The sequence below is a fragment of the Trichechus manatus genome, unplaced genomic scaffold, assembly GCF_000243295.1.
Source record: "Trichechus manatus latirostris isolate Lorelei unplaced genomic scaffold, TriManLat1.0 scaffold00008, whole genome shotgun sequence".
In the NCBI taxonomy this organism is placed as follows: domain Eukaryota; kingdom Metazoa; phylum Chordata; class Mammalia; order Sirenia; family Trichechidae; genus Trichechus; species Trichechus manatus.
Window position 1 is genome coordinate 15,309,756 of NW_004443944.1, and position 13,996 is coordinate 15,323,751.

The 13,996-nt window shown below is 41.4% G+C and overlaps 1 protein-coding gene across 3 annotated transcripts in view; it reads right to left on the reverse strand.

The window, feature by feature from the left end:
• Positions 1-13,239, reverse strand: part of CSE1L (chromosome segregation 1 like) — a 42,261-nt gene extending 29,022 nt beyond the window's left edge. Inside the window, exons 1-2 of one of the 3 annotated variants that reach the window (XM_004370264.2) lie at positions 13,063-13,239; positions 804-899 (exon numbers count right to left, since the gene is read on the reverse strand). In XM_004370264.2, the coding sequence (XP_004370321.1) occupies positions 804-888 (85 nt within the window). In that variant the 5' untranslated portion in view covers positions 889-899; positions 13,063-13,239. Of the gene's footprint in view, positions 1-803; positions 900-4,366; positions 4,847-13,062 lie in introns of those variants that run through there. The other 2 variants (XM_023743076.1, XM_023743066.1) reach the window with 2 other exon arrangements.
• Between the last annotated feature and the right edge of the window lie 757 nt (positions 13,240-13,996).

Consider the following 13,996-nt stretch of genomic DNA (forward strand, 5'->3'; position numbering starts at 1 on the left):
TTACAAATGACTACTCACAGGCCACACTTGGCCCCCTGAAGCAGTTTGTTTGATTTGTGTGATTTAAAATTTCTTTAAGTTAGGTGCTATCATTTAAAATGGAGGACACTTCATATAAATAGCCTTATTTTTAAAGTAAAACTGGAAATATCATCTCACAAAACTTTCTGAATCCCCCAGTTAACTGGATCTGACAATATCTGCCCTTTGACCAGGGCAGGTATTCAAACAACATCCACACTTGGCCTGCCTCCCTCATTTACCTCCGTCCCTGACTCCTGTGGGCATCTGAGTTTGCAATTCTAAGCTTATAGTAAGTTTCTAATGGAAAGTGATCAAATTCAGGAGGAAAAAGAAACCCTAGATCATAAAACATTAATTAAATCAAACCCAAATGGAGACTAAGAGACAGTGTCTGATTACCTGGTCTCATTCACTTAATCACTTTTTAGGTAATTAACTCTCATTTCTATGCTCTAATAATTATATCTCTATAAAGCAAGTAGGTTTTAAATGCAGATTTTCAGAAAGGACAAGGGACAAAGCGTTTCTAAACATATCACTACTTCATATTCCAGAAGATGCCAAATAAAAGCTATTTTACTCAAAAGGCACCATATGCTATCACAGCTATAAGCAGTCAACCACACATGTTATGGCTAGAGATTAAAAAACAAATTATGTCTGAGAATCAAAGTGCAAATCTTTTTTTTTAAATTTATGAACAGGCAGATTCCATGAAGGTTTCCATCTCCTGTCCTTAAAGAATAAAATAACTACAAAACAGTATTTACTCTCTTTACCTGGACGTCTGATGGCAGGATCAGGATCAAGGGTTTTCTTTAAATATTCTGTTAGCGTTTGCAAATTCGCATCGCTGAGCTCCATTGCTATAGAACCTAAAATAAAAAATGAGGTTTGGATAATTGGTCACAAGGGGACAGTGTGATTTACATAAAAGAATTCTTTTATATTATGGGCCCTCCCCTCTCTGAAAGTCATCCACCTATGATGTTTTCCATATGTGATACAAGCCTGACTCTTGGCTGAGACAGGGTCCCAGAAGATAATATGGGCGTTTTTGAAATAATGGTGAGATAATTTTGAGGTAAGGGAGAAGAAAAAGTATATCATGATTTCAAAAAGATAGGTATAGAAAAATAAAGTCGAAGAATTGCTCAAACTGACCAAAAAGATGATCTGATTTAATGGTATAAAAAAGGGTTAACAAAGGATTTTAGAAGGACCCACTAAAGGAATTTTTTTTTTTTTTTAAAAAAAGCCCCACAGCTAGAAATTTTCGATTTTAAACAGAAGAGTCCCTGGGTGGTGCAAACAGTTAATGTGCTCAGCTGCTAACCAAAAGGTTGGCAGTTCAAGTCCATCCATAGGCAACTTGGGGGAACAGCGTGGTAATCTACGTCTGAAAAATCAGCCACTGAAAACCCCATCAAGCACGGTTCTATTCTGACACACATGAGGTTGCCAAGGATCAGTCTGTTCCGTAGGGTCGCTATGAGTCAGAATTGACTTGAAGGCATCTGGTTTGGTTTCTGTATGTGTGTCAGCACTGGCCAGGCACAAGCTGCCTTGATTTTTGGACCAAGTCCCACATGGGTGAGATGGCATAAATTTAATAATTTTATATGGTAAATAAAAACCAAACCCATTGCCATCAAGTCGATTCTGACTCATGGCGACCCTACAGAACAGAGTAGAAAGAACTACCCTGTAGGGCATCCAAGGCTGTAATCTTTACGGAAGCAGACTACCACATCTTTCTCCCAAGGAGAGGCTGGTAGTTTTGAACAACTGACCTTCTGTCAGCAGCTGAGTGCTTAACCACTGAGCCACCAAAGCTTCTTAAACAGTAAATAAGGACCCCACAAGGGGTTCTGAGATTAAAGAAACTAGGAGAAAAAAAAATCCTATATGCTATCAGCTGCCATCAATTCTGTTCCAAATTACAGCGACCCTATGTACAACAGAACAAAACGCTGCCTGGTCCTGCGCCGGCCTCATAATCGTTGCTATGTCTGACCAACTGTTGCAGTCACTGTGGCAATCCATCTCGTCAAGAGTCTTCCTCTTTTTCACTCACCCTCTACCCTACCAAGCATGATGTCCTTCTCCAGAGACTGGCCCTCCTGACAACATGTCCAAAGTATATAAGACGAAGTCTCGTCATCCTTGCTTCTAAGGAACATTCTGGCTGTACTTCTTCCAAGTCAGACTCGTTCGTTCCTCTGGCAGTCTATGGTATATTCAATATTCCCTGCCAGCACCATAATTCAAAGGCATCAATCCTTTGGTCTCCTTATTCATTGCCCAGCTTTTGCATGCATATGAGATGACTAGAAATACTATGGCTTGGGTCAGGTGCACCTCAGTCCTCAAAGTGACATCTTTGCTTTTCAACACTTTGAAGAGGTCTTTTGTACCATATTTCCCCAATGCAATACACTGTTTGATTTCTAGACTCCTGCTTCCATGGACTTTGATTATGCATCAAAGTAAAACGAAATCCTTGACAACTTCAATATTTTCTCTCTTTATCATGATGTTGCTTTTTGGTCCAGTCGTGAAGATTTTTGTTTTCTTTATGTTGAAGTGTAATCCATACTGAAGGCTGCAGTCTCCTATCTTCATGAGTAAGTGTTTCAAGGCCTCTTCGCTCTTCGAAAGCAAGGTTGTGTCATCTGCATATTGCAGGTTGTTAATGAGTCTTCCTCTAATCCTGATGCCCTGTTCTTCTTCACATAGTCCAGCTTCTTGAATTATCTGCTCAGCATACAAGATTGAATAAATATGGTGAAAGGATACGACCCTGTCACACACCTTTTCTGATTTAAAACCATGCAGTTATCCCCTTGTTCTATTCGAATGACTGCCTCTTGCTCTGTGTACAGGTTCCGCATGAGTACAATTAAGTGTTCTGGAATTCCCATTCTTCACAATGTTATCCATAATTTGTTATGATCCACAAAGTCAAATGCCTTTGCATAGTCAATAAAACATAGGTAAACATCTTTCTGGTATTCTCTGCTTTCAGCCAAGATCCATCTAACATCAGCAGTGATATCTCTCATTCCATGTATTCTTCTGAATCCGGCTTGAATTTCTGGCAGTTCCCTGTCCATGTATTGCTGCAACCGTTATTGAATTATCTTCAGCAAAATTTTACCTGCGTGTGATATGATACTGTTTGATAATTTCCACGTTCTGTTGGATCACTTTTCTTAGGAATTGGCACAAATATACATCTCTTCCAGTCAGTTGGCCAGGTAGCTGTCTTCCAAATTTCTTGGGATAGACGAGTAAGTACCTCCAGAGCTGCATCCATTTGTTGAAACATCTCAACTGGTATCATGTCAATTTCCGAAGGCTCGTTTTTCACCAGTGCCTTCAGCGCAGCCTGGACTTCTTCCTTCAATGCCATTGGTTCTTGATCACACGCTACCTCCTGAAATGACTGAACTTCGACCGATTATTTTCGGTACAGTGCCTCTGTGTATTTCTTCCATCTTCTTTTGATACTTTGTGTCATTCAATATTTTGCCCATAGAATCCTTCAAAATTGCAACTTGGCTGCTAACCCAAAGGTTGGCGGTTTGAATCCACCCAGTGACTCCACGGGAGGAAGATTTGGCGATCTGCTCCTGTAAAGATTACAGCTTAGAAATCCCATGGGGCAGTTCTACTCTGTCACACAAGGTCGCTATAAGTCGGAATAAAGTTGACAGCAACTAACAACAATATATAAGTATGTATATATAGGTGTATGCACGCATATATGCATGTGTGTGACTGTATGCAAATATATATATAATAAAACACAGAGGGCACAGTTGCAGATACTTCTTAGACATAAGCAAACACTTCACAGGATTGGTGTCCTGGTTTTGAAGGATTAGGACCATAGACTCATGGAAAATCTCGGTGAACTGGCATAATATAATTCATAAACTTTATGTTCTACATTCCAGTTAGGTGAATAATGTCTGGAGTCTTAAAAGCTTGTAAACAACCGTCTAAGATACCAATATTGGTCTCTACGCATCGGGAGCAAAAGAGAAAGAAGGAAACCAAAGACTCAGGGCCGACAGTCTACATGAATCGTGGGCTCATCTACCCTGGGACCAGAAAAACTCGATGCTGCTCAGCTACCACTACCAACCATTCAGATCAGGGCCACAAAAGATGGACCCTGATAGGAGAAAAATGTGGAATAGAACCTCAAATTCCTAAAAACAAACAAAAAACCAGACCTACTAGATTGGTTGAGACTGGAGAACTCCCTAAGACTATTCCTGAGATACTCTTTTAAACTCTTTCAGGACTGGTGTTATATATAGCTACCACTTACTTTTTGTACCTTTGGGGTTCACTGGGAAGCTACTGTCCCACTGACAGTACGTGCTGCTGGCAGGCAGGACCCTATTTAACAGCCTGAAATGGAAAAAACAGGCGTATATCGCAAATTTCTGTTTTTACAGGGTATTATATGAGGTGGTGCTGAATCACTGAAGCTCTGGTAGGAAAAACTTGAATTTTGAAAATTTTTATTTGATACACACATGTATGTACCTCTGGATTCTGAGGGTACAATTTGTGGAATGAGGCATAAAACAAAAACCATATTACCTACCAAAAGTTCAGGCACACTCAATAATTTAGCATGCCCTCCATTACTGAAAATACACAGTATCAACAAAAATTTAAAACGAAAAAATAATTGGGTCATAAAAGGGTTAAACCTCGAACCCAAACTAGCCTGATGTCTGTAACCTTTTAGTTAAATAACAGACTGGCTCACAAAATAAAGAACATCACCCATGAGTTCTGTGCTCCTTTAAAAAATCATCTATATGAGACCAACCGACCAACAACTACTTTAAAACAAAGATGAGAATGCAAGGGGGCAAGGAAACTAGATTAATGGAAACAGAACAACCTGAATGGAAATACTGAGAACGTTCATGCATTGTAACCAATGTCACTGAACAATGTGCGTAGAAACTGTTGAATGGGAACCTAAATTGCTGTGTAAACCTTACTGTGAAAACACAATAAAATAATATATTTTTTTAAAAAAACAACTATTTTCTTATCAAATATTTAAAGCTTAAACTAAATAAAAATCACGAATACACTTATGAGTGACCAAAAAATTCACATTTAACATATTACATACTATAAGCTAAACAGATGGCCTATAGTACAGATAACTGATAACACAAGGCTAAGAAATACATACAAAAGAACACATAAACACAGTTTACAATTGTGTGCGTATGTGTATTCCCAACAATCAAAAATCTTGGGAGTGTTATAAACAGGGCTTTACGGTCTCTGAGTTGTTGGTGAGCATATAAAACCAAGTGCAGAACGATGGAACTTTTTGGAATGACAGAAATATTCTAAAATTGGATGTGGTGATGGATACACAACTATATAAAGTATTTAAAACTCATCAAATGTTACACTTAAAATGGGTAAATATGATGGTGTGTAAATTATGCCTCAATAAAGTTATTAAAAAAACCTACTCAGCTTAGATCCCATTAGGCAATTTCTAGATACAAAGCCACAAGTAGCTGCAAGGGAAACTGGGAAATATGGCCTTTTCAGGGCAGCCACGCACCAAATCAAACCTGGGGATTCTATGAACCAAGAAAAAATAAAAATTAAGTGCATAATAAATTTTGTGAAATGTAATAAAACTAGGTGAAAAAAGGTCAAGTATACGATAATTCAAAATATGTTTTAAAAAGTTATTTTTGTTAAAGATTTACATACATTCAAGAATTTAGGAAAAAACTAAAAACTACAGTGCAAAGTGTAAACAGTGGTACCATCTAGGTGATGAATATGGGAAATTTGTATTCTCTTCGCATTTTTCTAATATGCTAACATTGTATCCCTACCTTTATGTATTACATTTATAATCAAAAAGTCATTAAACTTTTATTTTTAAAATGCCTACTACACAAGGCAATTTAGGAGGCACCATGAAGTTTGTATATCAAGTGAAAGCAGGTTTCTGCCCTCAAAGGATCTTACATACCAGTTGGAAAGACAAGACACAACTGAAATGCTAAGTACAGACCTATAATCCCTTCTCTGCAGTTTGAAAGCCAAAATTATATAAACTGAAGGTTGTTTTTTTAACAATTTGTGGCAAACTCACTTGGCAGTAAAACTTAGCATAAACTGGCTGACACTGTATATACAGACTTTATTCCATTTAATACGTATATTTTTTCACTAAAGAAATATTGCTTTTGATTGCAGGGTGCTAATCCAGACCTCATTGGGGATGTTGCACAGTCCACAGCATGTGCATCCAAAAAATTCTGAAAACAAATTTGTTCCCCGGAGTAGTTGTTAGCTGCCGTTGACTCGGTCAGACTCATGGTGACTCCGTGCATGATGAACAAAACACTGCCAGGTCCTATGCCAAACCTCCATGATTGGTTGCTGATCAGACCATTTTGATCCATAGGGCTTTCACTGGCTGATTTTTCAAAGTAGACTGCCAGGCCTTTCTTCTTAGTCTGTCTTAGTTTGAAAGCTCCACTGAAACCTGTTCAGCATCATAGCAACACACAAGCCCCCAGTGACAGACAGGTGGTGGCTACGCATGAGGTGCACTGGCTGGGAAATGAACCCAGGTCCCTCAGATGAAGAAAGGTGGGAATTCTACCACTGAACTACCTTTGTGCCCTTTGAATCATCAATGTGTCTTTGTTCTCCAGAGTAGAAGCCCCAATGAATCACACAGACAGCAGCTTAACTGTTAAGCCATGAAGAGTCACTGAGGGATGTGACAGTCAGATTTCCCAGAGGCTGAGTCCTGAATCTTGAAGATACATGGATTTCGATAGGCAAGTAGAATGAGGACCCATCTCACAAAGGCAAGTGTGTACAAAGTAAAGACAAGCAGGAAGAGAGGAAGAGTGCAGAGCTCCTTTGGGCAATAGTGACTAGGAGACCAAGGCTTTGCCACAGAAGTTCCTCAACACTTGGCTGAAGAGCTTCATGATTTAATGTACAATAGGGGGCCACTGAAGGTTTTTTGAAGTGGGTTTCATTTTACTTGAATCCACTATCAATGTCCATGGAAGCAGCAGTCAAGAAATCAAACGATGCATTGCATTGGGCAAATCTGCTGCAAAAAACCTCTTTTAAAGTGTTAAAAAGCAAAGACGTCACTTTTGAGGACCATGATGTGCCTGACCCAAGCCATGGTATTTTCAATCGCCTCATATGCAAGCGAAAGCTGGACAATGAATAAGGAGAGGGAAGAAGAATTGATGCATTTGAATCACGGTGCTGGCGAAGAATACAGAATATACCATGGACTGCCAGAAGAACGAACAAATCTCTCTGGAAGAAGTACAGCCAGAATGTTCCTTAGAAGGGAGGATGGTAAGACTTCGTCTTGTGTACTCTGGACATGTTATCAGGAGGGACCTGTCCCTGGAGAAAGACATCATGCTTGGTAAAGTAAAGGGTCAGCGAGAAAGAGGAAGACCCTCAATGAGATGGACTGACAGTGGTTGCAACCATGGGCTCAAACACAACGACTGTCAGGATGGTGCAGGACCTGGCAGTGCTTCATTCTGCTGTACACAGATTCACTATGAGTCAGAACCGACCTGATGGCAGACTTAATGAAAATGGAATATAGAAACTTTGGGCTGGTAACGATTTGCGGAATGGAGCTAAAGTAGAAGAGGAGATCTGTTAGGACACTTTTTTCAAAAAAATAGAAGAAGGGATTCCATATATGAACTAGGCATTGCTAGATATTTTATGTATTTCATGTCATTTATTTCACATAATGATCATTTTACACTCAAAGAGGGAAACTGAGATAGGTCAACTAACTGGCTCCAAGTCACACAGTTAATAAAAAGATCAGATTTCAAATCAGTCGCACCATCCTCTGTCTACCCAAGATTGCCTCAAGTGGAAGTGATAATGACAGGAGATTGAACTAGGGTGAAAGCACTGGGAACAGAAATAGAAAGGATGTGAAAAAGGGCAGCCAGATGAGAACCAGGGAGACGAAGAAGTCAAAGATGATTCTGAGATTCTGAACAGGACTGATCCAAAAACTATAACCCTTTATCTTGAAATTAGGAAAAAAAAAAAAAAAAGCCAGAAAGATAAAGAAAATGGCTTTATGCTGTGCTTGTGCATGGTACTCCTCAGCAGCCAGAAACCACAACCTTCTAAGGAGAAGTGTTTGAAAGGTTGTTTGTCTTACTACAGTCTTTCCCCCTAATTAGAAAAGGTTTTTTAATTACAAGGGAAACTAATATTATAACTGATTTAGTAGATTCTACCACCTATCTATCTTCAGTACCTTCGACCCAGGGCATACCACACTCTAAGTGCACGAACAGCAAGTTCCATTCAACCACACAATTTATTTAAAGGCTACCCTTTCTGGCCTTTTATACCCAAAGTTTGGTAAATGCTACACATTATCTTTCACCCCCTTTAGAGATTCACAATATATATTAACATTTTAAAGGCTTCAGGTATTCTCTTCGTAAGTTACCAGTTTAATCCAGAGTTTTCCCCCATTACTTGACCAAAGAAACCCTTTTCTATGGAACACAAACATTTTGGAAAGCAGTGATTTAGTCAATTCGTTTTCCCAGTCGGTTTTTGTGTGCTGAAATGCTGAATCTGTTATGAAATCATGAAAGTTTGCTGTTGCCAAGTAAAATTATTTGCATCAATGTATTTGAGCTTAAAAAAAACAAAAAACAAAACACTACCCTATTCCTTCATCTCATACAGTTTATTCTTTGAGACTTACGCAACGCAGCATGTTAGAAACTGTGTGTGTGTGTGTGGGGGGGGGTGCCTAGAGAGATTAATTGGAGCTATTTGGTTTTTAAAAAACCCTCCTCAATAATTAAATGTCACTAACTTTCTTCGTTATGTTCCTATAGCACTTGCATGTGTCTCTACTAAAATTTATCAGCCCACTATCAACTCCTGGAAGAGGGCCTTCCAGGATTATCATCTACCTCATCTACCCCTGTATACTGTTTACAGCAATTAACCTGATCTGAAATTACCCTTTTTAAAAGTTACTTCCTTGTTTTCTCTCACACTTGCTAGATTTTAAGTTCCTTAGGGTAGGGGCTTTGTGTGTCTTGTCTCTGTATGCCCAGGACCTTCAATATTGCCTGGCACATAGCAGACATGTGATATTTGCCGCATGAACTAATGGATGAGTCAGTATGGCAATCATCCAGCTAAAACATGAGTTCCTGGTCAGGACCGGAAATTATTCTTTGAGGGTCAGTTATTAGTGGTCCTGAAATATTGTAGGAACTCACAACAAGTGACCAACGTACCTGTCATAATTAACTTCTATTCATTCAAAAGTAAAGAAAGAAGTGAATTTTGAGATTTATCCTGTACTACTGTTCATACATGGCAGTGCTTATACTTTAATTTCAGGGCTTTGCACTTAACTGTTCCCTCTGCCTGGACAGCTCTGCCCCCAGAGTGGCACAGCACACTGCCCCACTTCATTCAGGACTCTTTCCAGAGATGCCTTCCTGAACCATCTAAATGAGTACCCACTGCAGTCAGTCTCCATCTCCTTTATTTTTTTAAGGAAATTTTACCAGACGTATTAATTTTAACTTACTTTCTTGATTTACTGTGTTCCTCCCTCCACTAGACTGGAAGCTCCATGAAAGTAGGGACTTTGTTTTGTTCACTGCTATCTCCCTAGAGCCTTACAACAGTGGTGAGCACATTATACATATTTGTTGTACTATTTTAAACAGCTGAGTACTCTTGATTTTTCCATCAAAAGTACTATCATTCTTCACATTTCTGCTGGTCAATTTTGACTATGACAGAAAGAAGTAGAGACAACTGATTCTAAGACCACATGATAGAGAGTGTCCCTAAAATGATGAAGTGGACATGCTACAGTGGGACAATTTTTAAAAGTTTAAAATAAAATAAAAAGTGGAACGTTATATAAATATGCATGTTACTACTCCTGAAAATTAAAATACTATACAGATCCTAGAATCTTAACGTTAAGGGATCAAATCTTTGTCAACAGCCTCTTTTTTATATCTCATTAATGACAACGTCTATAAAACTAAATTGTAAGCTTAGCCCAGATTTGGAAAAGTAGGACAAACTGGGGAATTTCAGAGAACACTCCACAGGAAGTCACAATATATTACAAGATCAAGGTTTAATTATGTGATCTTATTTGACCACAGGTGAAGGTACTTTGACACTTTAAAATATTTATCAAGCTATAAATATAAAAAGTGTTATGATTTTATAATAAAGATTCAAAATGGAAACAAAAAATCCAATAAAGATTTTATTTATTGAAAAATAAAAATATATATACCATAATAAATCAATTTTATGGTACACGTATCTAAATTCCAAGTTCTTCTTGTTGAATGAATGGCTGGAACCTAAGTCTAGCCTCTTCACATAGGTCCTCAGTTATAGATGAAGGCTTTTGGAACAAAAACTTTGCTTTCCAAGGCCATCTCACAGACACCTGTGACATCAGCGATACAAGCTGTGTGCCTTTTTCTTAAATATTTCCTCCACATTAGAGAACCATTCCTGAGGCTTTACATCTGGGGAGAGGGAAAGAGACCCAATGAATAAAAACTATTGGGCACATATACATTAAGAACACACTCCCAACACCTTAGCCTAATCATCACAGGTCTAAACCACTTAGAATCAAATCCAAACTCGTTCTATTGCCTACAAGGCCCTCTATGATCTGGCCCCGGGATACCTCTCCCTTCTTCACACACTATGCTCAGCAACCTGGCTATTCCTCAAATATTCCAATTATTCCAAAGTTGTCCCTGTTCCCTCTCCTTGGAATGTTCTGCCCCCTCATCTATGCATGCTAGTCTCAGTTACATATCACTTCCTCAGGGAAGCCTTCTTTGCTTGTCACATCGCTGTCACCATTGTGTGAAATGATCTAATTCATGTATTTGTGTTGTTTCCCCCACTAGAATACAAGCTCCTCAAGAGAAGGGACCTTGTCTATTTTTGTTTTGCTACTGTATTCCCAGAGTTTTAGTGGATGGTCAATAAAGTTAGTAAAGGAATAAATGAATTCCAAAGCTAGAGCACTGTTCCCACACCCATTCCATTCTGTATAGGAAATGGTCTCCCCCTCTGCCCAACCTCCAACTAGCAGAAATCAAATTAACGAGAAGTGAAAGTATCCCCTTGTATTGTTGAAAAGACGTGAAAGACAAAGGGTCTTAAGAGAGGAGTGGATAGGTAGGCCAAGAGCCCCAGAAATTCTACAAAAAATGAAGAACCACAAGAAGAGACCAAAGATCTGACTGTGGGGGCCCAAGGTGAAGAGAAAAAGAGCATTGGTGGACTCCAAAAATGATGAGAACCCATCTGTGCCTCCAAGGAAGAATAATACTTTTTATATTGTGCAACTATCGTGTGACAAGCACTGGCCACCATGGATACAGGACAGTCAAGGTCCTTGCTTTCAAAGAGCTTACACCCTAGTAGTTGAAAAAGACAATGAACAAGTTAATGCTATGATGTAAATAAAACTAGGACGATGTGATGATGAGTTCTGGGAAGAAGGTCCCTAGAGAGGTTGGTCAGGGAAGGCTTAAGAGGAGGGAGACTTGAGGATAAGGAGCCAGTCTTGCAAAGATCTAGTACTGGTAATTTCCAAGCAAACCAAAGGCATGTGCAAATGCTTTAAGACCGGAAAGAGCTTGCAATGTTAATGAAAGAGAAAAGATCAGGTCAGTGAAGCTACAGTGGTTAAGGAGAAGAGACAGTGGGAGAGGGGAACCGATGGTTAACTCAGGAGGGACTCTGCAAACCACGATAATAACTTACTGGAGCCTCACTAAGTTATTTTAGGAGCTACTTTAGGAGGAGGCAGATTATATTATTACCCCGTTTTGCATGTAAAGAAATAGAGATGAAATGACTAGCCTAAGTTACACTCCTAGGAATGAAACCACCCCTCCCCCACCATTGCCGTCCAGTGGATTCCGACTCATAGTGACCGTAAAGGACAGAGTAGAACTGCCCCCACGGGATTTCCAAGGCTGTAATCTTTATGGAAACAGACTACCACATCTTTCTCCCACGGAGTGGCTGGTGGGTTAGCAGCCAAGGGCTTAACCACTGCACCACCAGGGTTCCTTACGAACGACCCCAGGCTGGCCTACTTCCAAAGTCCAAGCTCCGAAACACCACACCATAGCGTTCTCCCCAGGAAGGAGGGGCCCATATTATTGGGCGAGGGCAGCTGCGGCGCGGCCTAACGCGAACCGCCCCAGCGCCCACCCCTTCTCATCCAGTCCATATTACTGGACATTTATTATGTCCCAGGTGCACTGGCTAGAATTTAATCCTCACAACTCAGCAAAGTGAGAACTCGACGTCCAATTACAGTCGAGGAGACTGAGGCACACAGAATAAGTTCCCCTCATTCTTAAAAAGAAGGGTGAGTCCAGGGGTCTCACTGGAGTCAAGTGGTCTGAGCGATCGGACCTGACCGCACGCCCACCCATCCCACAGCCAGGATGGCCAGGCCTTGCCGCCGCACACACAGCTCACGTTGCAGGTGGCCAGGTCCACCCCAAGCAGCGGAGAACAGACGCGCGGGCGTGACGAATGAGAGGCGACCTTCCCGAGCGGCAAGGCGGCGGCGCAGCCAATTAGCGCAGCGCTGGAGGGGAAGGGGCGGGCGCTGGGGTGGTTCGCGTTAGGCCGCGCCGCAACTACCCTCGCCCCTCACAGGCCCTGCTGGGTCTGGGCCTGAGAGCCGGGACGCCATAAGGTGACGCGAGACCAGTCCCAGAAGGCAAAGATCTGGCCCGAGGGCGCCGCCTGAGGCAGCGGCTCACACTCCGCTCCCGCCCAGAGGTGCGGCCCCGGCTTACTAGCGCTCGGAAGTGCCAGGAGCACCTCACCCTTCCCTCAGCGGGGTCCCAGGAGGCCACCCTGCTAGACCGTGCACGCCCCACGGCTTACCTCGTGGGGATACGGGAATGGAGAAGGGAATCCCAGCCGCGACCTGTAGCCAGTACTCCCCGCTTCGGCTGCCGCTCCGCCTCACATTCAAACCCTAGCAAAATGGCGCGGCGGCGATGCTGCGGCCGGAGCGCATGCGTGAGAGAGGAGCTGTAGGGGGCGGGGCCAGGATTGTTCCGGCCCCTCCCAAGAGCGAATAGCCAATCGGAACCCCGGTCTGGTTTTACGTGACGTCACAAATGACCATGCCTTTTGGCGTTGGCCACTTTAACCAGCATCACAATCCCCATTTTTCTGAGATGAGCACAGATCCGGGGAGTGACTGCTGGATTGTGATCTGTTTTGATGGCAGAACGTGGCATGTAGTAGGTCTTTAGTAAGAGTGTACATAGTGTCTCAGACAGAACAGAACTGCCTGCCCCTCATGGAGCATATATTTTGGAGGAAGAAAGGGAATATACAAGCAAATAAGATGATTTCAGATACTGATAAGTGCTATGAGAAGAAAAAGGAGCCCTGGTGGCGCAACAGTTAAGGCTGGACTGCTAAATGAAAGGTCAGCCGTTCAAATCCACCCAGTGGCTCTGCAGGAGAAAGATCCGGTGATCTGCTTCTGTAAAGCTCACAGCCAAGAAAACCCTATGGGGCAGTTATACTGTCTCTGTCACATGTGGTCGCTAGGAGTAAAAATCGACTTGATGGCACCTAACAACAATAACGAGAAGAAAATAAAAAATGGGATGATATGACAGACAGTGACTTGGAAAGTAAGTGGAATGGTCACGGAAGGCATCGGAACAAGAGAATTGACCTGGATTTCAACAAGGAGACAGCAGTGTGAAGATCAGCCGGGAAACTATTCCAGGAGGAGCAGATGGCAATAGCAAAGGCTCTGAGGCAGGAATGAGCTAGCCTGGAGCTTAGTGATGTGGAG